General features: G+C 48.4%; 1 protein-coding gene across 2 annotated transcripts; it reads right to left on the bottom strand.

Annotated features, from left to right (window-relative positions):
* Positions 1–216: 216 nt before the first annotated feature.
* Positions 217–10,193, bottom strand: DLL4 (delta like canonical Notch ligand 4). 2 transcript variants are annotated; one of them, XM_053981346.1, is made up of 11 exons: positions 9,669–10,189; positions 9,252–9,515; positions 8,707–8,764; positions 7,783–8,052; positions 7,016–7,076; positions 6,777–6,907; positions 5,235–5,404; positions 3,887–4,106; positions 2,725–3,433; positions 1,862–1,970; positions 217–422 (listed from the first exon to the last, which is right to left on the bottom strand). In XM_053981346.1, the coding sequence occupies exons 1-11, from the start codon at positions 9,720–9,722 to the stop codon at positions 417–419; spliced, it is 2,052 nt and encodes a 683-aa protein (XP_053837321.1). In that variant the 5' UTR covers positions 9,723–10,189; the 3' UTR covers positions 217–416. The 2 variants fall into 2 exon arrangements, with proteins under 2 accessions (XP_053837321.1, XP_053837320.1); XM_053981345.1 differs by lacking the exon at positions 217–422 and having other exon boundaries at positions 1,832–1,970; positions 9,669–10,193.
* Positions 10,194–23,059: the final 12,866 nt, after the last annotated feature.

Here is a 23,059-nt window from a genome sequence, read left to right on the forward strand (position 1 = left end):
TGCTTCGCACCTTCCATGGCAGCATCTGTGACAGTTATGTGCCTCCTTAACTACCAGCACCTCCCATAACCAGAGTTCTGGAAAGCCAGGGGTCTGTCCATGAGGAACTGGCCTCAGCATCTTTTAAAACACCAACATTTTTAACCTCTCTCTTCCCTCTGCCTCCCCTTTTCAATAGCAAATGAAATTTCTGGTATCAAACTTCAAACAAGGGCAGTAAGAACAAAAAGGTGTATTGCATCTTTCAGTAAATTCACAGTCTGTCCAGTTCACTCAGTTCCATCCTCCGCCTGAGAGCAGCAAGTTGCATGTAATTAAAAACAGTCCAATCCAGTTCTGAATTGTAAACAATGCAGCAGGAACGTCCATCTACTGGCATCATCAAATCTGAGGTGCAAATGGTCTGATCTTCAGTCTTATACCTGTCAGGATATGAAATAACACCAGGAATTAGAAGGAATCACAGCATACAGAGTAGTGCACCACTAACAAACTATAATTCAGCTATGTCAAACCAAAGCAACTTAAGCCAAACACTACTGCAGTTTAACTCTCAGTGCTCAATGTTTTCAGTTGGGTCCAGAGGCAAAGAATCACCAGCAAAAATAAAATAGTCATGTGTGTGATGAATGGCCTCTCTACCTGGACTGAGGGGGAGAATGCTTACAAACCTGGGTGCTTAACATTAGGGATCTGTAAAAAAGTACAAGGTATAGTTAAATAGCTTGTGTTTAGAAGCATTAAGCCTGAATGGTGTGCAGAGAGATTCTAGGGGTTGTCATTCTGAAAAGAGAAATATTTTTGGAGATGCCTGATGTAAATTTGGGAGCCTAGCTTTGGTCAGCAAAATCTTCGAAGATACAGTATTTAGGTCACTTAATGGGAATGCAGCGTCTAGCTGTCATTTGTATCTCTGAATCCTTTCACTTAGTCTTAAACTTTTAATATTCTTGGTTGACTTGTGTTCCAGCTTGCTTTCAAGGGGAAATCTGATCTCCACCTTGGAAAGGGAGACTGAATCCTGCAGATCTGACTTCACAGATCACTGCTGTATGGCACAGCAAGCTTCTCTTTCCTACAGGCTGAAATTAGTCCTAAAGATGACTACACTGAAGAAGGCAGGCATTGATTAAAGTCAAATTGCCTTTAACTTCCACTGAGGCTTTTTCCAAAAGGCTGGTAGTTCTTCAGGAACTATTTGGTTCCTCAATATCTGCTTTTCAAAGTCTTTAAAGTTCAGTGTTAGGCCTTTCCTTTTTTTGTGTATCCAACTTTTCAATATAATGTAAAAATTGAGATGTTTTTATCAGTAACAGCATTAACTTCTGCTAGAAAGTATTTAGCTGGAGCTCAAATGCTAAGAGGTTGAAATTACCTTATAACAGACTTCCTAAATGGCTGTTATGCCTATCCACTAACACATCCTGCTACCTTCCATCTTCAGCTAGAAATCTATAGCTTTGCCTGTTTCCACAGAACAAAGATTATCCATTGTACTCACAGGAAAAAACATGGCTTTACATCAATGGGCCTAAGAACGATTATTATTTCCATTTTTTTCTGACCACCTATTTAAGAGGAAATAATCCTACAATGTGCTGGATTTTTATGGGCTGATGTTCTGTGTTTTCATCTACCACTGACTTATCTATGCCCAAAACCCCTGGTTTAATAAAGTCAGAGTAGCTTATTTTTTTATTTTCCCCACTGTATGTTCTGTGTGGGTCACAGAAGAGGAGAGGAAAATGCTGGAAGCATCATGATCCCTGGAAATAAAGGAACCTTCCCAAATACAATACTAAAGGATAATTTACCCTTTTACCTTGTGAATTTATGCCTGTCCACCTCTGTACTTCCTTACCTCTGTGGCTATGATGCACTCATTCCTTTCTTCTGTTATCACAAAGACGGACTGGTACATTGAATCCCTTGGAGAGCATATCGCTGATATTCTGCATTCTGGCTTTTCACTAAAGCAGGGCAGAGAAAAAAGAACATTAGCTGATTACTGACAAGCCTGACTCTCAAAATCTACCATGAATATGGAGTGCTGGAACGAGATAGCTGTGAAGGTGTGGAAGGGAAGTGCAAGGGATCAAGTTTCACACGTTCTGTGTCTGTTGGGATATTATGCTAGAGCAGGAAATAAAGAACAGCTCTCGCTACTCCTATGCTCCTGCCATGTCCAACCTAACAGCGGGTTCCTCAGAGCCCTCGGTGTAACAACCACACGCAGATCCCAGACAAGACCTTCAGTGCATGAATCAGAAGACTGATAAGCCACTGAACACCCGGCCTTTTCTCCTTTTGAAAAAGAGTAGTTGTTTTCACTCCATCATTCTTCTCAGTAAGCAGATCATCTTGCCTTCTTACAAAGAGAAATACTTATTTTTAATCACTGTATGCCTTTACTGTTGTTCCTTCAAGATCTGCTGATAAAGAAAAGATCCCTCCTACTTTCACCACTGGCCTAGCCACTTCGGGTTCCTTCACAGTATCCATACTAACAGCACCCTGCACAAGCACTCAAATTAATTGACTTAGCTAAGGATAGCAGTTGGTTGTGACACATGTACTCCAGTATGAAGATTCCTTGCTTTGATCTGGTTTGTTTTGTATATTATCTGCTTGAGGTTTCTTTTTCCCTCATATGCTCACCAGCTTCTAGACTGATATGAAGATGAGTGGCTTTAAGAAAGACTGTAATAAAAACTGCATTCTCACCTGTGTAGTCGGAGGGGAGACTTCTCTCCTAAACACTTTTCACTTTTGTAATATTTATCTTCCGGTGTCCCTCTACTTGTCAGGTCTTTTACCAGATTGTAGTCCAGTTTATGGTTCTTGGGTTTGTAGTTTGATTTCTCCAGCCCACAGTCCACTTCAAGGTCTTTATTTTTATTGGTGTTTTTCAGCTGGGAAGCTGGAATGAGATTGTCCTTCTGGAAGTCAGACAGGTTGTTCATTGTCTCCAACTCCTGCTCTGGGTGCATCCTCATCTGCCTGATGACCATTGCTATCATGCAGAACAGTATGAGCAAAGCCACCAGCCCCACCCCCATGGATATAGCAATCCAGGGGACTGGTTTAGGAGGAAGTGTAACGGGCACTGAATAAACTGGCAATTCACAGCGGTTGCCCATGAAGCCAGAAGGACAGTAGCAAACAAAGTTGGCACTATAAAGTCCACTGTAGCATGTGCCTCCATTCTCACATGGCCCAGAAGCACATTCATCTCTGGTTTTGATGTCACAGTTCCTGCCACTGTAGCCTGGCATGCATGTGCAGGTGTAATCGTTGATTAGATCGTGACAAGTTCCCCCATTGGAACATGGGTTTCTGGCACAATCATTGATGTTTATCTCACATTTCTGACCAGAGAAACCAGCCCGACAGCGGCACACACGAATCTGCCCAAGGTAAAAGCAACTACCATCTGAGGGGGAAAAAAGTAAAATAAAAATTAGTTTGCAATGCACTTCACTCAGAAATCTAAACCCTTCTCCAGTCAGCATGTTATACTACCTCAAGGAGAGAGAGGTTATTTTACAAAACAACCACACATCTAGAAATTCATTCTAATTTACCTAATTGTATCACCGTGCCTTAAAATTATGCCCCTTCTAAATATGTAATAGAGTTAATTTAATTTAATTCTGCCATCTTCCCCACCATATGGTAAACCTCATGCATTGTTGTGTTGCATAGAAAATGCCAGTGGAAGTCCCGCCCCAGCAAGAGACTAAAATTAGGGTGGATGTGGAATACAGCAGGGGAGAGAGACTACTGTTCTAGAGGAAGAGTAGAGGTCAGATTGGATTTCTATCACTTCTGCACTGAAAAGCACAAATGAGTCAGGGTCATGAGAGTTTTTGATAAAAAGACTCACCATTTGCACACGGGTTGCTTGTGCACCTGTCTACTTTTTTTTCACAGTTTGACCCTGTGAAGCCGAAAGGACAAACACAAGTGTAGCTGGCCCCTTGCTCCTTTTCCAAGCACGTGCCACCGTTGAAGCATGGAGAATCTATACATGTCAGAGCGCTGTGCTCACAGTGAGTGCCATAGTAGCCAGGGGGGCACAGGCAGTGATAACTGTTCTCCATATCCTGCAAAACACAACATTAGGCCACTGTTATTTCATGGAAACAAATTATAGCTCCCTGCACGCTTAGTTCTGGTCAGCAGCAAGCGCTGTTCAGTCCCCTCTTATCCACAGCCTGATGTGGCAAAAGCAACATCAGGAGAGTAAACAACTGCAGGTTGGACTGTGAGGGACAGAGCTGTGGATCAGCCGTACTCAGCACACAGGAGTAATCGTGCAGCTACACACGCAGAGCAGATGCAGTTGTAGGCAGCACACAGGCAGCTACACAAAAACATTGCTAACACCACTACTGTCTAATGGCATCCAGAGGTCTTCCCAGATGTCTTCCCAGAGAAGAGTGGTATGTGTTGACCTCACAGCTGTGATCAGGCCATTTATCCTCAGTGTGAGAGCCCTTTTTTATTTCACAAGGGTTTAAGTTGCTTTGGCTTGCCTAAGTCCCACCACTTATATCATAACAAACTGTTTCTTCTTTCCAAGTACTGTATGTCCAAGGCCTTGGGAGAAGGGAGGTAGGGTCTTGTGCTTTAATCTAAAAATTGCATTGGCTTTAATCTAAATATGTATCAGATTACATTTGATATCTATAATCAATCAGCCTTTACCAATCCATCATTGGTAAGAATCCATCATTAACTGGATCCAAAAACAGGCTGAAACACTAAACTGTGAGAATCCAAAAGTGTGGAATTCTGTTTTACAGGAAGTTTCAGCTGATTGCCCCCATATTGTTTGACACTATCTTCTCACTTTCTATAGCAGAAAGCAAAATTTTCTTTTATTTGCTATTAAAATGCAAACTTAGTGCATTTCTGTATGAACAGTGGTTTGAGAAGCTTATTTTTAACAGATCTGCTCCCTCATCAACCCTGGATCTTGCCAAGTTCTCCTAATGGCTGCCACAGAAACCCAAGGATCAGTTGACTAGTTCTAATCTAGTTGATACATCTCCTCCTGTAACAGACTTCCTCCCCTGACACCTCTCGGAGAGGGTTCAGTATGATAGTTGTGAGCATCAGCAATGAACCTGCGTCCTATCGAATTCCCATTACGTTGTTACAGAACCATTTCTGAAAAGGTACACCGGGGCTTGCTTCACACAAAGGCTTTACATTTAAAATGCCCCTACCGTGCAACTGCCGCCATTCCTACAGGGATTGCTGTCGCACTCGCTGATCTCGTGTTCGCAGTCGACGCCGGTGAAGCCGGGTTTGCACGCACACGTGTAGCTGCCCTGGCCAGTGTTCATGCAAGTTGCTCCATTTTTGCATGGCCTGTGGTGAGTGCAGTAGTTCAGATCTGCAAAGACACCAGGAATTAGGAGAACACGTCTTTGACAGCTGAGAAAAGATATACATACAAAAAGATATACATACATAATCAAAAAAAAAGACAGAATTTCCAATGAAGCATTTAATTTTGGTATCGATGGGAATACTGGAGATGGTTATCTGTGTTATTATCAGCCATAATCAGACTATCATCTATCACTTGAGCTCTGAATTTTGAGAGATCTGGCAAAAATATAACTCTCAGTGTTTTCGTATATTCTCCCCTTTTTGTGGACATAAAACTGTTAGCTGCAATGGGATTTAGGTACCAAACTGGAAAATGCACTTCATAAGCGTGTGTTCTCTGAAACACACACCACAGCACTATGGACACTTCATGTGCAGCATGTTACACACTAAAAGAGTGAGTCCCATCTTTAAAAGGCGTGCTCTGAGGCACATTCTGGAAAGGCAGTGAGGAAAAACAAAGGATGTTTTGGCTTTGAGATTTAAACAAACACTAGAAATCTTTTATTGTTTATTTGCTCGCTTGTTATGGATGTTAGTAGATTAAACTGTCAAATGCCCTGCTGAGCTTGACAGTTTTATTTTTTTTTCCTTTAAATTTGAGACAGAGGTTAAGCGTAAGTTCATAGGACATAAGTAAGAAAAGCTTTATTATCTCTATAAATACTATAGAGTAATTTGAATGCAACTGGTTAATAGATAACTATAAGCAGAAAAAAAAAAATCTCCAACTTTACTTTTCCTGCTTAATTCAGCCTTCACCATCTTAATCCTATAACTGTCCTGGAAATACTTAGCCTGCTTTGAGCACTTAATGATCTCAGTGCCAGCAGTGTATATATGGCCTTGAGGACATGACTGCTCAGCTGGCTACAGTTCAGTGATTCAGTGGGTTGAATAGGTGGAAGTGGTCTGGTGTACCTTAAAATGGAACCTGTACTTTTCATTCTTGCTTACATGATTTTTCTCTCATGCTCCAGACTTATCACATGAGTTAACTTCCTTCTATGCAAAATAAGGAAGGCCCAAATGATGGTGTTTACTGCTGCTGAAAACTATTTAGTAAACTCTTATACTTGTACAAGGAATAAGTTAAACTTTGCTTGAGCAGGCAGAAAACTCATCCAGATTGTTAGGTCTTTCTCCAAGAGAAACTTCTTTTGCAAGAGAAAAACTGCAGCTACCAAAAAGGTTTCCTTGTTTTTGGACAAAATTACTACAAGAACTGGTATGTAAGGCTGCAGTGCTACAAACTGATGCCTGTGAAGATGTACCTTGGGGAAATTTAATTCCAGATCCAGTGGGTCAGATTCCTTAGTGTAGTACTAAAGAGTACCCAACCTAGAGCTGTAAGTGCAAGCTTCAGAACTAACCTTGATCGCAGAAGAGGCCACCCCATCCTTCATCACATATGCACTGCCATTGTGTTTTACAAGTCCCATGGCGGCAGCCTATATGGGGAATGCATTCATCACAGTAGCGGCCTTGCCAACCAGGACGGCAGCTAAAAGGAAAGTCCAATTAAAACATTAATGACATGGAGAAGAGTTTAAGTTTCTATTACAAGGTGACATTTTAACTGATGTTCAGAATGCAATTGCCATCTACTCACATGCACTCGCCAGGCTTGTTGCAATATCCATTCTGTTCGGTACATCCAGCCAGACAGATGGCTGTGAAGAGAACATAAAAAAGCATAAATGTTTAGGTAAATACACATGGTGCTACAGAATACACTTTTATAGGATAAAAAGCTTTTTAAAAACACTTTTAAAAGAGTTTTACACTTTCAAAGCTTTGTTTTAAAACTTCTTGGTACGGGAAGTTCTGGAACAGGAGGAAGTGAACAGGGAGAGCCAACACTTGACAAGTTGTGCTTTAGTTTTTCTGTTTATGCAACAAACACGAACTCTTGCAACTCTTGCTAGAAGAGCAGCAAGAGAAAGCGGCTTTGGCTTGTGCTAATGAAAGGCTGAAAAAACCCAATGATACCCTGAGCTCAGAGTAAATGTCCACACTACTACACTGCAACACCCATCTCATGTCCTTTGGCTGCAGGAATGGTTGGTGGCAGACTTTGTGCGAGCAAGCTGCTACCCTTTTACCTTGCAACAGCTACTGCTATTCAGGGCTATCAGCCAAGGTCCCTTTCCTGCCAGCTCGCTCTTTGCTGCTGAGGCTCGCAGAGGTGCAGCACAGCGTAGGGTGGCTGCAGCCAAAGGGGGCAAAGTCCTCGGCGCGCAACTTTGCCTCTCCAGAGAGGGAGTGGAGAGGTCGCCATGAAAACACGGCCAGGGCCACGGGAGGCCTCCGTGAGCTTTAGAGCCGTGGCCGACGCCCGCCGCGCTGCCCCCCCGCCCGGCCGCCCGCGGCACTCACGGTCGGTGCAGTACTCGCCGGCCCAGCCGGGCAGGCAGGCCAGGCTCCCGTCCGCCGCGCACACGTAGTGCCCGAAGCGGTCGTCGCGGCGCTTGCAGAGGCGGGAGCAGCTCTCGCCGTAGTAGTTCTCGCTGCAGACCACGCGGTAGGAGTAGCGCAGCTTGGTCAGCGGGCCCTGATGCACGTCCTGCGACCAGTCCTCGCCCACGGACAGCGACCGCTGGATCGACATCTGGCTGATGAGCCACTCCTGCGGGGGCGGCCGGGAGCCTGCGGGAGAGCGGGCGCGGGTCAGCGGCTCTGAGCCCGCCGCGCCCGCCCCGCCGGGCCAGCGGAGCGGGATACCCCGCTCGCACATATATACACGGACATACACACACACACACATATATACACGTATATACATATACACAGGCACGCGTGTGGATGTTGATGTATGCAAGGGTACAAAAAGGCGGCCATCAGGGTGTGTGAACCCGGGCCAAAGGGACTCAGCCGAGGGGCCTGTGAAAGGAGGGCTGCTGTGAAATATCCTTTTCCTCTCCTCTCAGAAAAACATCCCAAAGCCATTATTCCTTTCCAAAGGGCGGAATTCGAGCAAGGTGTAAAATACAGGAAAAGGCGGACGGGGCTTGCTGGCAGGCTCCCGGCTTTCTCACCGCAGCCCGACTCGCTTTCCCACGCCAAAAATAAACCGGAGGAAACGCAATTGTGTTGGAGATTAGGCCGGGGCAGAATCAAAGCGGCCCCTGATGGATATCGTTGGGGGACCGGCTCCTGATGGTGGGATAAAGCCGGCCCTGGAGTTATCGTATAAACAGCTGAGCCGGGGGGGCCGCTCGGGACGGGGGGGACACACGGGACGGGCCCGAGGGCGCTCCCGCCGCGCGGGCGCCCCCTGCCGGCGGCGCGCGCAGTATTCACCTTCCGGCAGGTAGTTGTCGGGCGCGTGCCAGGCCTGGATGATCAGGGAGAAGGTTCCCTGCGGGAGAGAAACCAGCGTCAGCCCCGCACCCACCGCGCACAGCCGGACCGAGCCGAGCCGAGCCGAGCCGAGCTGAGCCGCGCCCCACCGCGCCACCGCACACCGGCCCTGCCCTGCCCTGCCCCGCGGGGCCCCTCATTTGCGCTCTCTCCCCACAGACTGGGAGGGCTGCCCACTTCCCTCCTTCCCTCCCTCCCCACAGACCATGGATACACATCTCCATCTCCAAGCTCTCCAGCCCCTTGCTTTATTTCTCTTAATAGCATTAGTTATCCCAAGTGCCTCTGATCTGGATGAGCTTTTTCATCGCGCTTTTTCTTTTTCTTTTCTTTTTTTTTTTTTTTTTTTTTTAAGGAAGTTCTGGAAATAAATCTAAAAGCTAAAGTAGTTTGTTTACATTACAGGTTATCAGCCCGCCGCGGTTAGCCTGCTCTTGCCCCCCTCCTGCCCCACCATCAAAATCGGGTTTAAAGTAGAATCTCACCGGCCACGTGAAGTTAAAGGGCAGCTTAATGGGGCTGTCAAATCTCTCTGTATCCTGGATGCTGAAGGAGTTTATTCCCAGAACCGGGGTGATGATGCTACCGAAAGTGCAGGAGCCCGGGGAAACCACTGTCTGAAAATGCTTCAAACAAACGCGAAAGAAGGTCCTGCAGTGGGGGAAGCAGGGCTTCCCGCTGGCCAGAGACGCGTGGCTATTCACGAATTCGTGTAGCTCCAGCTGGAAGACGCCGGAGCCGGACACCCTCTGCACAAAGGGGAGACACACAAAATAGCCAAATCAGACCTTACCCGGCTTTGCCATGCAAACTTCCTTCCATCACCCACTTTACATTTCGCGAACCCTTTTTTTTTTTTTTTTTTTTTTTTTTTTTTTTTTTTTTTTTGCGTGTGCGATTACCTGCTGCAAAATCGTTAACAGAAACGTCAAGCCAAAGATGCGCAAGGCTGTCATCCTTGTGTTATTCGAGCTTCCAGTTCTTAGTGGGTTTAGTTTTCCTTCTGTATTCCTCAAATGGACCAAGCAAGCGCTTCTCGGTCGAGGGAGAAAAGAGAGGCGTCACGGCGATTCTCCGGGAACAACCTGCTCTTCCAAATACTCCCCGAGCACCAGCAGAAATCGGAAGGTAAAATCCAAGTGTCGATCCGTCCCCTTCTGGGAATTAATCCTGCAGCCAGCCGCCGACCTCTGATCGCTGTCGTCGCCTTTATAAACTCCAAAGCCGGGTGGGTTTGGTGAGAGACGCGGAGGGGAGTGCTTAGTGTGGAACCGCTCCTCCTTTAACCGGTGCTAACAGCGCTCAGTAAATGGAAAACTTGCTTCGCTTCGAGCTGTTTATATAGTTGCCTCGCATCCTCACAAGCTCATTATGTAAACTGTCAGTCAGACTCACGGGCGATCCCTCCCCTTTTCCATCTTTCCTTTCTGGAAAAAAGAACCAAATGTTGCGGAGAGCCCTCATATCCCGAATTAATACCCTGCTGCCGCCGCCGCCGCCGCTGCTGCCGCGCTGCCCGCCGAGGAGCCGAGCTGATTACGAACGAGCCGAGCATCTGTTGAGATATTTACGGCGCTCACACTGGGAGAGAGAGTTCCCTCGAAAATCAGACGCCTCTCCACAGGGCAGCTTTCTACGGCGGCCGAACAATAGAGGATGAAATGTTTCAAAAATACGCTTCTTAGTTAGTTTCGTTTGTTCGTTGCCCGTTGCCCTCCACCCCACAACTCCACGCGTGTCCCCCCTCCCCGGCGTGTCCCGGGCGTTGGGACGGGGCGGCGCGGTGCCCTGCAGCCGCGGCCGGCCGGCGGGCAGGAGCTGCCCTACCCCGCGGGGGCTGGCCCCGGCTAGAAACCAAAAGTAAAACGGTGTTTGCCCGGCAGGCGGGCACCCGGGGCGGCTCCCGGGGCGCAGCGCCCAGCTCTGGGGCGCCCGTGCCACAGGCCCGGCCCCATTCCTGAGCCCGGCTAACGGAGCCCACCGAGGAAGGGGTGGATGATGGCAGGGGAGGCGGGCACGGCGGGGATCGACGGGCGCTCGGTCGCCCTTCCGAATTCTGTGGCGAACGAGCGCTCCTGCGAGGTGGCCGGGATCGACAGCAGGGATGGAGCTGGGTTTTCCCCAGGCTGCTCCGAGGAAACATGGGCAAGGGGAAAACTCAGGCGCCTGCAAGGAAGCGGGGCGGGAGTGGGGCCGCGGGCCGTGTCTGGCCGCCTGGCCGCGGCCGGGTTGCGGTCTGGCATGTGCCATAAAGCCCTTGGCCTGATTGCAGCGTGCGCTTATTGTTGGGTCGCGTGTCCCTCATTAAAGCCAAGCACAGAGAAGGCCTTTCATGTGGCTTTTTATTTCAGCTTGTTAAATGGATGGGAGGCTGGAGTGGGGGAGGGAAGGAAGGAGGGAGAGATAAACCTTCAGCTGTATGGTAATGAGGTCTTGCCACCTTTCTGCCAGCGCCCGGCGCGCCGGGCTGCGGGCCTCCGCGGCGTGGGTCACCTGGGGAGCAACGCGAGGCGCAGAGCGCTGCCGGTCCCTTTCCGCCCCTCTGCTCTCCCAAAGGGTCTGTTCTCGCGGCGTTACTTCCCCACTCCGAGTTCTTTGCGGGGGGATAAGGAAAATCGGGGGTCTGGATCGTTTGGAGGCGAGACAGCATGGGGAGGATACACTCCAGTCAAACTTCCCAGGCCGTCGCCCTCCCTGGTACGTTTAAAGCGGCTGCTCTCCCTGGAGACCGGCTTTGGCCCAGGATGTGGTCAGGGTCCAAACGCCCGAGGTGTCACCGGGAGGGCCGGGGGAGGGGGGTGGGGAACACGACACGGCTTCGCAGAGAAAGCGTGGGGGAAAGCCACGGGCACCGCCGCCGTGGATTGGTTTGGGCAGAGGAGCGGGCTAGAAATCGGGGTCGCCACCAAAAGAGGATTAAAACTTCTCCGTCCCCACTGCGCCTGTGAAAGCCGAAGCCGGGAGGCACAGACTCTGGCAATGTCGGGGGACTGCATCCGAGGCCGGGCACCCTTGGCTTGGCTCCGTCCCGGGTAGCCTGGCTATCGCCCGGGGTACGTGTTTGTGCGGACGGGAGCCGTGTCCGTGGTGGAGATAAACCGCGAGGCAGAGAGGCACAGGCGAGGAGCTCTTTTGTCTCGGCCTCGTAAACAAGTGGGAAGGAGGAATGTGTCGCCGCTGATGAACTCGGAATTTTGCAGCGATCCACCCGGCCAGATCCCGGCTTTACCAGCAGCAGCGTCAACTGTCAAAATCAAATCTGATGCTAATAGCTTCGGTACTAAATAAAATGAGAGGCCAGATAACATCAGTGCTTGATAAATGGTAATGAGTGTCTAACCTAGGGGAACAGAAGGGCTGTGGGGCTCTTTAATTCAGTATTGAAAGGCTAGCTGGGTACTGCAGGCTCTAGCAGATGTTAGTATGTGTGTGTTTTGATTTTTGACTTGTATTGGACGTTTATTAGGCTAACCAGAGCCACCCCACGCATGGCCACTTGGTCCAGGCACCATCTGGCACAAGCAGGGCGGCGTGCAAGAATAGGGCCTTGCTTTGGTGCTGAGGATCCACAGGCAGCATCTACCATATGGACCCGGAGCTAATGTAGGTTAAAGCAAGACAAGCTCATCTCTGCTTTTCACAGCTCTGCCAAACCTCTCTGCCATCCTGGCGGAGTGCACCTTGGCGGCTGGAGAAGAACTGCCACCTCTGCCTTCCCCCAGATCTGATGAAAGGGGTGCAAGCGCCCCAGCACTCCTCAACCTGCTCCACCGCTCCTGGGTGGCCACTGTTTTTCGAGTCAAGCCTTGCAACTAGCTTTGCTTGTTCCCAGCTCCAGCTCCCCACGTGTCATCCCCCTCAAAACCAAATATTTTCAGGAGATCGAGTGAGTGGTGCAAAACAGACGCTAAATCCTCCTCGAAACTCCAGACCATTATTTTGATTGCAGCTATAAAAAGAGTTCGTAATAAAATAATAACAGGGGAATATAATAAACCACCTGCTGCATGTTGACACACACGCACAGGGAGTTCAGATTAAAAAAAAAAAAAAAAAAAAAAAAAAAAGTTTCATTAATAGCATCAAACAGCTGAGCCTGAAAGTCGGCCGAGAGCAGATTAGAAGCACAACTCCTGCAAACTCTTTCCTGTGCCCAACACGCCATCCTGGGTCACTTGGAGAGCAATAGCCCAGCCACCTCCCTTAAGATCCCTGGCTCAATTCGAGGGGTACATGTCCTCGGGACGGGGAGAAAGCCCGCAGAGCCCTCGGCTTTGCCAAGGAGGGGTGCCCGCGGCCCCTGTCGGGATGCTAGGCACTGACCGGACCGAACATACCCGGTGGTCGCTGCCTCCCCGTCCTTTCCAGCCTGCTCCCTCTCTCTCCAGCTCACTTACTCGAGGTCACGCCGCTTTCTTCCCCTCTTTCGCGCCCCATTTGCTGCCGGTTTATCTCCAGGCTGGCCCGGCTCAGCATACGCGTGGCCGGGCCAAACGCATCTCGCTAACGAGACAACGTTAATTAATTCCGGGCGGGTGAAAGTTGCCAGCCTGCCCAAGCCATCCCTCCCCCCGAGCCCTCGTGCCAGGCTGCCCTCCTCCGTTCCCGGGGGAACGTCCAGCGCTACCCCACCCGCGGGATGTGCCCGAGCCCCCCCGGTCGCCCGTGTCCTTGCTGCTCTCAGCCTGCCAAACCCCGGGAAAGGGGCTGCGAAGGACTCACTATCGCCCGCACAGACGCAGCCAGCAGCACCTGCATGGAGACCATCAGCTCCGCTTTCCTCTTTTTCTGAGGGTTCCATGATTTCTAATCTGCGCACCTCACCCACGGGGGAAAACTCCCGCGAGGACTGGGTCTGGCCGTGAGCGGCTCCCGGTAATGTTGTTACCGCCGTGCGCTTTCTGCTTGGCTTCTGCTGGGCTGCTTTTGAGGTCCTGAAATACAGAGCACCCGTACCCAAGGCCAGGACAGGACCTGCCTGATGCTCCGGTCGCGCCGTAGTGCCACCCGGGGTTTTTGGAATGGGACACGCCCGAGGCCGTCCCTGCCTCCCCTGTGTCCCAGGTGTCCCAGGTTGTCCCCTAAAGCATCATGAAGCCACAGCCAGGCTGGCCTGGCTTCCTGTCGGGGTCGAGTTTACATGAGGGCGTCCTGCGTCTTCCCCTTTCCCCTAACTCTGACCCTTCCCTGTGCCCGGGAGCGGTGCGGATGCCCGAGGGGCACGGCTGCTCACGCCTCTCCCCTGCCCTCAGCGCCAGCCGCTGCTTCTCCACACTCATTTGGGAGCGGATCGCGGCGCGCGGGGCGCGGAGCAGCGCACTCGCGCCTTGGAGCCCTTTAGTCACCTTTCCCCGGGAGCCGACCCCCTCACCCCCAGGGTCGTGGGCTGCGGGGTGCCCAGAAACCCTTCGCAACTCCAGAGCCCCGCGGGCTGCCCTGCACTCATTCAAATTTATCATAACAAATTTGTCGGTCAGTGCAGCATCCCTAGCGCCTGTACGAGCGCGGTGCGGTGTTTTACTGTGCACCGTGCGCGCCTTTCTCGGCAGCGTTCCTGCTTCCAGGCTCTGCGATTTGTTTTGGGGCTGGCCTCGCCTTTTTGATCACGAAGTGAGTTTGATCTCTTAGTCAGAGACTCGCCCATTTATTCAGGGCTCGGCAGCCCTTCCATGTGCACAACCCCGCTTTTTGAGACAGATTCCCCGATGGCTTTAAAACCCCTTAGCTAGAAAGTTGCGCATCGATTCAGCGCTGACACACCCCGAGAGCTTCTAAGAAAAAAAAAAAAAAAAAAAAAAGGAGAGAGAAAAGAAGAGGGGAAAAAAAAATCCCCCTTGCTTGTTTTGTTTCTGCCTAAAAGCCCGTAGCGTGGAGCATCCCTCCAGGGAGCGCCGCTCGGAGGGGTGTTAATGTGGTCGATTTGGGGTACAAATGTTTGGAAATGTTTCCCGATTCGCACAGAAGGAGGGGGGATTTGCAAACTGTTGCTGCCACATGGCCCCTCCAGCCTGCCCATTCTCATTGTAATGAGGCCGGCGCGTGCCTCATCTGCCGCGGGGCGCTGCCACGGGCGGCCCGGACACGCCGCGCCGCAACTGGGGCGGGCGGCACCGCCACGCAGCGCCCGCCCGCGCGGGGCCGGCCCGGGCGCCGGGGGAGCCCGCGGCAGCCGCCGCCGGCGGGCCCGGGCCCGGCCGGGCTGCGCTCCCCGCTGCCCGCTCACCCCGAGCCGCCCCGCGCCCAGCCCGTGAAAAAAAGCGCATTTCTGTTAAAGGCTGTAACGATCACCATTGAGTCTCTCGCTACAAATCGATGGCTTCTTTTCCATACAAATGCCTGCTTATGCCTTTATGTTCTCCATCTGTTTGTAGCTAACACCTGCCATTCAATAAATCGATTTGGCCATTTAATGTAACAGCTTCCCGGGACATTTTTTCATGCCAGATGCCACAGCAGCTCCAAACCTCTACCCCAGCCCAGCGCCCCATCAGCACAGCCGCCCAGCAAGGGGCTGTGCCTTGGCAGAAACCTGCTGCCGGGGTGTGGAGCAGAGTTAAAAAGTAAAGGAAATATGAAAAAATGGCTTTATTAAAAAAAAAAAACAACCCAAACAAAACAAAACAATCCACTAACCCCATCGATTTCACATTTTTCTTTAATTCTCTGGTTTCTGTGTGCCTGTGGAAGTGGCATCTGGTCCTTGCTACCAGTGGCAGGTGTACGGGTGGTGCTGGGATTCCTGTGGGTCACAGGCATCAGGACAGTCGGTGACATTTTTGGTTTCCTTTTATTTTACTCCCCAATAGATACTTTGCATGTTTTAGGGAATTTTATGTTTTAAGGACACAAAGATACTGCCTGCGGTCTATCATTCCATGACACGGGGCAAGGTTTCTTACAGGGACTTGCAGGATGAGAGACCCAGCGTTCTACGTGTTTCAGGGGGTTGTCCCTCTTTGAGAGGCCACTTTGATGGGCATCAAGGTTGAGCTCTCCCAGCCTGCAGTCCCCAACAGGAAGAGCAAGGAGAGATGAGTGCTCGCCCCATACCTTGACAAACCTTTTGCTGCCCCAAAACACTTTTGGGGCAGCAAACTGACAGAGAGAGAAAAGTGGATCTCTCTAGGTGACACCCTGTAGGTCTCAGGGGAGGGAAAACATCTGGGGATATGAGAAAGTGATATAGCATGGGGAAGTCACAGCACTGTCTTCTCATTGAAGAAGTGGGCAGCTCTGGGCCAGCTGAGTTCCTCCAGAGGAAGTGATTTCAGTACTGCTGGGATTTTGTTTGACTGTATTTGTTGTATAATTTATTGTGCCTAGAGCCTTTGAAAGGTGCCTTTGCTTTAAATTTGAATAAATACATAAAATGAAACATAATACAAAAATAGTTAGGGATATGCACATATTTCAGCTATGTGGGTCTATTTCTGTCTCAACTAATTTAGTGCAGACCATGGATACTATTTAGAAAAGCACCTGCAAAAGCCTAATTTGCTTTGAAAGACACAAAGTCATGCTGTTGTTTGGCACTTTTACCAAGGATAGCTGGATAAAATTGGGATTTCTCATAAAAAGCACCCCTGGAAGCTATGGCAGGAACTGAGAGTAGTTACCTGGGAGATGACCAAATCTTTCTCTTTATTTTGAGTCTGAGAGTTGTGGCTGAGTTTGGCGAGGGAGAGTTGGAGGGAAGATTTTTCACTTGGTGCAAAAGTTCCCACATTTTGTTTCATATACAAGTCATGTATGGATCAACATTCATGGATGGGACAGCGGCCTGAAGCAGCATTACAAAACAAGTACAAGCTGCCCTCTTAAAGGGGAAGAATTCCCTTTGCAGACCCATAGTAAATGTCCCATGGGCCAGGCTTTGGGAACTCCTGCATCAGAAGGTCTGTGTCTTCAAACAGATGGCCAGGCAGCCCTTGGCTACTTAGAATATGTTTGGGGCTATATTATATAGCACTGAGTAAAGAGATCTGTCACAGAAAAACAGTAAAAGGCAGTTCTTAACCCTTCCCCTGGGGAGTGGCATGGATCCACACTCTGCCTGTGTTAAGAGTCCCTCCTCTCCCGTCCCCTTTCCAAGCCCACGGGATGTTTGGTAGGGGCCCAGCATTGTGGAGCTCGCTTCAGACAGTCAGAGGAGGAAGCCTCAGACCTCTGGCATGTGAGAGTTGGCAGAGCAAATCCCAGAGTATGGCCTCAGTGCAGCCACTGTGCAGCCTGTCCCAGAGGACAGAGAGGAGAGCAGAGCAGAGTTGGGAATAACTTCTGGAGTGGAGAGAGGTGCATGGCGCACAACCCCGTATGCGTAAGGGGCTGATGAGATGCCATCATCCCAGTGGGGCTTGGGGCTGATCCCTTGTAGCAGGAGGTGTCCTGCCATCAAGGCATTGTGGCTGCACCGGGTGTTTGCTGAGCTCTTCTGCTTCCCTCACTCTTCTGCTAGTCTGGTGTTGGGCAGAAGCTGTTAAACATCCAGGGCTGGATTTCTGGAGAGATGCATAGGCTAGTACTGGCAGGAAAAAGTCTGTGGGACTCAGTGGAGTTGCACCTGCTTGTGCACCAGGATAAGCTGCAGCAGGGCAGCAGCAGCAGCAAACATCTCAGAGATGCACATTGGTAAAAGTTAAAGGTATTTAAAATACAGCTGGCCACTTAAGTAAGAAAATCCACTTTGAAATCCCTTCACCAGAGGTAAAACTTGCTAATGACTGGAGAGAAAGACCTTCCTGACTTATATTCCTAGCAGTTATATTTACTTCTAGTAAAAAATGGTTTTAACCAGGACCAGCTGCTTCCACAGCCAATCAAAACCAGTCCTAGATTGTCCAGATGGAGTCACTCAAGACAGAGACTCGAACGAGAGCTGCCACTGGCTCCAGGATTTCTGGGTTTGTCCTATTTTAAGAAGATCTCACATCCTACAAACACTGCTTATGGGAAATGATTGGGTGCAGAAATCCTAGTGGGGGCCCATGAGGCAGCCTCATGTGAAGATGTAGTGATGTGGCATGCTGACATTTTGGCATAACATGGTGATGATTTTATGTTACCATCAGCCCTCCAAGAGGAAAGTAAATATGTGACATATTGTTCAGGGAAACAAAACAAACCAGACAATGAGGTCCTGTGCCGAGTGACTGATGTAGCCTCTGCAGGCCCATGCAAAACCTCTATTTCTTTGTGATCTGGGGATGCTGGGAAAATGAGTGCATCAGGGTATCCAGTACCATCCCTGGACCATCCTGCCCTCCTTGCTTTTTGTCTTTGTGTGCGGCCATGCAGGGAGCAAACACAGAGCCCCCGCTGAGTTTCTATTGTTTCTCCTGTCTAATGGCTCTACTTAGCCATGGAGGAGCGGGATGGATTTGCGCCTTGTGCACATTGTTCTTGTGGTTCAAAAGAATACTTAAACTAGAGCAGTAGTTAGTATGACAGTCGAATAGAAATGAACATTCACTCCAGTGGCTGTGGATGGCACAGGGGCTTAGATAATGGGGCCAGAGAGAAGAAAATTAATGTTTGTCTGTTGACCTATCAGCATAAATGTCTTGTCACTCATATATGACAGCAAATCTAGTTGGCCGGTAAGAGCCCGGCTTGCCTGAGCTCCCAGCTCTATTCTTTAAATCAAAAGTTTCATCAGGTAATTTAGCAGACTGAAAAAAACTGGTACTTGACCACATAGTGAGCCCTAAATGGATGAGCAATAAACACTTCATTTGTGAATGTTAAATGATGTAAAACAGTGGTTCACTAATGGCACGGGTAACAACTCTTTCCTCCTGCTCTGTGCCCATGGATGGTCACAGAGGTCATCTTTTGCAGCCTACGAAGGAGCCTTTCTTGAACTGAGCAACTGTGAAGGGTTCTCATGAGGCTCTTAAGTGCCCTTATATAGGACTATGCTGCCACCCTCAGCCAGCAGACAGGGATCAAGAAATCTTCTGTCACATGGTGCCCTTTGTCAGAGGCTGCTTAAGGGTGGCAACAACTGAAGTCTCTCCAGGTGACCATATCATCTGGGGGAGGGCAGACAGCAGCATCCATCACATCCTGGAGGGAATTAAGCTGTCCTGAATGTGTCCTGAAGCTGTCCTAAAGGAGCAATTAAACGCTTGGGTAAGGCTGATATACTGTCCTCTTTAAAAGCCTGGGATGAGGCAAGGGCCCATCCTGTGTGGTTCTTCTCACACATACTCACACAAATGCTGTGTGGAAACCCTGCTTCTCAGAGCCTCTTTACCAACCTTTTAATAGGTACATAGGCTACATTAATTATCTACTTTTCCTCTTGAGTCAAGTCCCACTGAGAGGTGGGACTGTATAGCTCATTCTGGGGAGAGGACTCTGAGCTAGACAGGAGGAATCACCATCTGCAGAAACCCTTCCCTCTCCATGGACTCCAGAGCTCCCTACATGACTTGATCAGGTGAGACCCCTTACTTTTAGAAAGCTAAGGTGAGGCAAGGTTGATCCCTTCCTTAGTGGCTCAGTAGAGCAGGGATGATGTGGTTTACCCTGATGCACAACAGCTCAGGTGGAATCTGAGCGTCAGTCACTGGCCAGTGCTTGCAATGTCTACCTGAGATTAGGATCAGGAGTGTCTTATTTCTGTCAGGAGCACAATCCTTATGACAAAACATGCAGAACTAGGTATAAGGTGTAAATAAATACAGTCTCATAGGTTGCTTGCATTTTGGTACTATTTCCATTGAAACCTGCCTTATGCCACAGCAGGATGCCTGAGTAAAAGGCATCACTACCACCCAGAAAGGGTACAAGCTGGAATATCTGGATTAAGCCAGGGATCTCTACCACAATCATGGTGCTGAATGGATTAATTGGTAAAATCAGGTTGTGCGATGTGGATTAGATTTTGAGCACCCTTTCAACTTTGAGGGCAGGGGAGTCTTATACAGGATTCTGTTTTAGGCCCAGTCCTAATAAAATCTGAAGCATTGCAGTAAAGGTAGAGCAAAGAATGTTTCACATAACGTGTACCAGAATTAATTAACTCTTTGTAGGTTACACAGCATTTCCATTCTATTGTTTATACATTGAGAATGCTCCAAAACAGATAGTGTGATGAAGCAATACCTTTTAAAATATGTCTGGGTTTTATTACTTCATTAGGGGATCTCATAGTTAACCCTTGAATAATCAGCTTAAAAGCAGAAGGCAGATTTACTGGCATACGGTTTTACATGGATGCTTTGCTGGTCAAGTGCCAAGATATATAACAGTTTAGATGTCCAGTGTGTTTATTATTGAGTATCTAGCAGAGGCTTTAGCCTTCAGTCTCGAATCATACACGGTGGCAGCTCAAGTTGTTGGATATTATCACCAAACTGGTGACTCTTGTACTGGGAAACATCTTATTCTGTTCATGATGAAAAGACACTTTACATGCTTATTTTGGTGCCTTCTTGTTTCCCCATTTAAGAGTTTTGGCCGCATTTTCATGTTGTGTTTTATTTCATTCTTGCTTCAGGCCCCCTGTGGATGAGTGCTGCTTTTTGTCTCATTTTAGAAACAATTCACAGCTGATTAATTTCTGCTAACTCTTCCAGTTGATGACAACAGTAAGCATTCATTTGTAAGGACTAATTGTAGCCTCAAAGTATTCCTAGATGTAGCTTTTTTATTTGAGTTTTTGCAAGGCCATTACGAGCCTTTTTCCTCATAATTTCCCATTTCTTCTTCCATCAGAAAGGGTAGGAAGAGTTGCAACAGGAGGGTAGTCTATGTCCTATTGCCTTGAATTTTCACCACCATGATATCTGTTTTTTCTCAGACCAGGTCTATATGACAGGGTACAACTTGCTTTATGTTAGCTCTCCAGCAGTGACTGCCACCAGTGGAGGTCTAACAGGGAAGCAATGACAGAAGATGCTGAGGGTAAAAGTCTGTCAGGAATACAACTGGTAGTCCAAATTCTGCTTGCTCTCTCCTACCTGCTCTTCTTGCCTCAGAGGAACCCACTTAACTGGTACACTAAGGGTAGGTGGCACAGGAGCCATATAATCCCACAAAATATCCTCTGTGATGAACCTGTTTCAAAGTATCTCTTCTTTCTACAGATGGTGAGAAAATGGTTAAAAATAGGAAATATAGTCACCTGCCAATGTAATTCTGTGGTTCTCATAAGGCTCTTACTGAAGGTGGCATCACTATTCTTACCTGAGGCAAGGCAGCCCTGCCAGGAAGCTCTTCCTAAACCCAGAGGCAGGTGTTCCGTGTGATGTGCATTGACCTGAACTCTGTTGCTAGCCAGCTCTATAGCAGGGTAGGAGTGATGAAATGGAGAGGGAAAAGCTGTGTGACATGAAAGACACTTATCTTTGGTCTGTTGCTGGTACAGCTTTGCTTGGAGATTGCAGCTGAGGCCAGAGATTGTGGGATATTTTGGATGGGGAATAAGCACTTGAGAGGTGAAGGTGGTGTTGCTTGCTAAGATCTCAGCATAAAGAATAAAGGAAAGATGAAAAAGGACATAAGAAAACAGTAACAGGAGAAGAAGTATGGAGGTAATTTCTTTATGTGGGATGGAGAAGGAGGTGGGACAGAGGGCAGGGGGCTGGATTTAAAGAGGTGCCCAAGAAGTCTTCTTTAGCCTATAAACCCATGATATCCCAGATATGGATGTATCTGCTCTTCTGAAGGCAACCATTTGGGAAAAAAAATCAATCAACAACTGAGTGCCTTTGCTGTGCATTGGTTGGCATCAGTTCTCAGAACAGGTTCTTAGCTCTGACTCTTTCTCTTCTTATTTGCAGATTGGTAAATTGGTGAATTCAAGCTCAATTCTAAAATTGCTGTGCACATTACTTTCATTCACATTACTTTTATCTGCACAGTCATTCAGAGGCAGCCAGCAAGGGTGATTAGAAAATTCACAAAAAATCCCCATACTTGGAGTGGCTGCAGCTTGGATGAGGAAGTGTCAATAAAAGCTGCTGTACAGGTACAATATTTAAAGAAACAAGTACAATACTTTAAAAACCTGTCTTAGCAAAACATAGCAATGTTCACAGTATGGCTGAGTTTTGTGGTGTATCAACACCAAAGTGTTTTCAGTTCACTCCTAAAATAGCAGAGTTTGGCAAGTTTTGTTGCTTCAAAATTTGCTGGAGAGTCAAAGCCTTGTATTGCTGTGGACACCGAAGCACCTCTAACAACAGACTCAGCACTGCCATATTTATTGAAGTGCTTTGTGTAGAGCCTAGCTAGCCTGGAAATGTGCTGCCCATAATCCTATCAGACACTGTTAAACCAATGAAAGCAGCCACCAAATTCTGTGTCAGTGGGTCATGGTTCAGACCAGGTTCCTGTGATGCCCCAAACTAATTTTTCTTGAATTCAGTGCAGCTGAAAGACTTTTGACACACAACTTTATAGGCTGATACTCTCCCATACTGATGGATCCACTACAGCACAAGCAGACGAAGTGCAAGATATTCTGTGCCACTCATCTGGTGTGGTTTAACTCCAGCCTCTCGCTCACTCCCTCATGGTGGGATGGGGAAGACAATCAGAGGGGCAAATGTGAGAAAACTGGTGGGATGACATAAAGACATTTTACCAGGCAAAGCAAAAACTGCAGATGTAGGCAAAGCAAAACAAGGAACTAATTCATTACATTCCATGGGCAGGGAGGTATTCAGCTATTTATGGGAAAGCAGGGCTCAATCACACATAACACTGACTTGGGAAGACAAATGCCATAATTTCAAATATCCTCTTCCCTTCTTTTTCCCCTCTTCCCCCTCTACTTTATATACTGACCATGAAGCCATAAGGTATGGAATATCCCTTTGGTGAGCTGGGGTCATCTGTCCCGGCCATGTCTCCTCCAAAATCTTGTGCACACCTAGCCCACTAGCTGGTGGGGTGGGGCAAGAGACAGGGAAGGTCTTAGCAACTGTGTAAGCACTTCTGTGCAATACCAACAACTTTCCCATGGTATCAATGCTGTTTTCAGCACAAATCCAAAACATAGTCCCCTACTAGTTACTACAATGAAAACAAAGTCTATCCCAGCCAAAACCATCACATCATCTAGTGTTCCTTCATGACAATGTGGAGGGGTAGACAGTATCATTAGGAAGTTTGTACTAGACCCATCAGAAAAGTTGCTTGTATGCTTTGCTTGTGAATTGGTACCCATGGGCAGTAAGGCAGAAGCCATCCAATTCATTGTATATAAGACAGGTCTTACGTAGGGGTGGCAGTGTCTTTTGGCCACTGACGTGTTGGGTGATGACTTGAAGAGAAGCCACAA

This window comes from Vidua macroura, chromosome 6 (genome assembly GCF_024509145.1).
Source record: "Vidua macroura isolate BioBank_ID:100142 chromosome 6, ASM2450914v1, whole genome shotgun sequence".
NCBI lineage: Eukaryota > Metazoa > Chordata > Aves > Passeriformes > Viduidae > Vidua > Vidua macroura.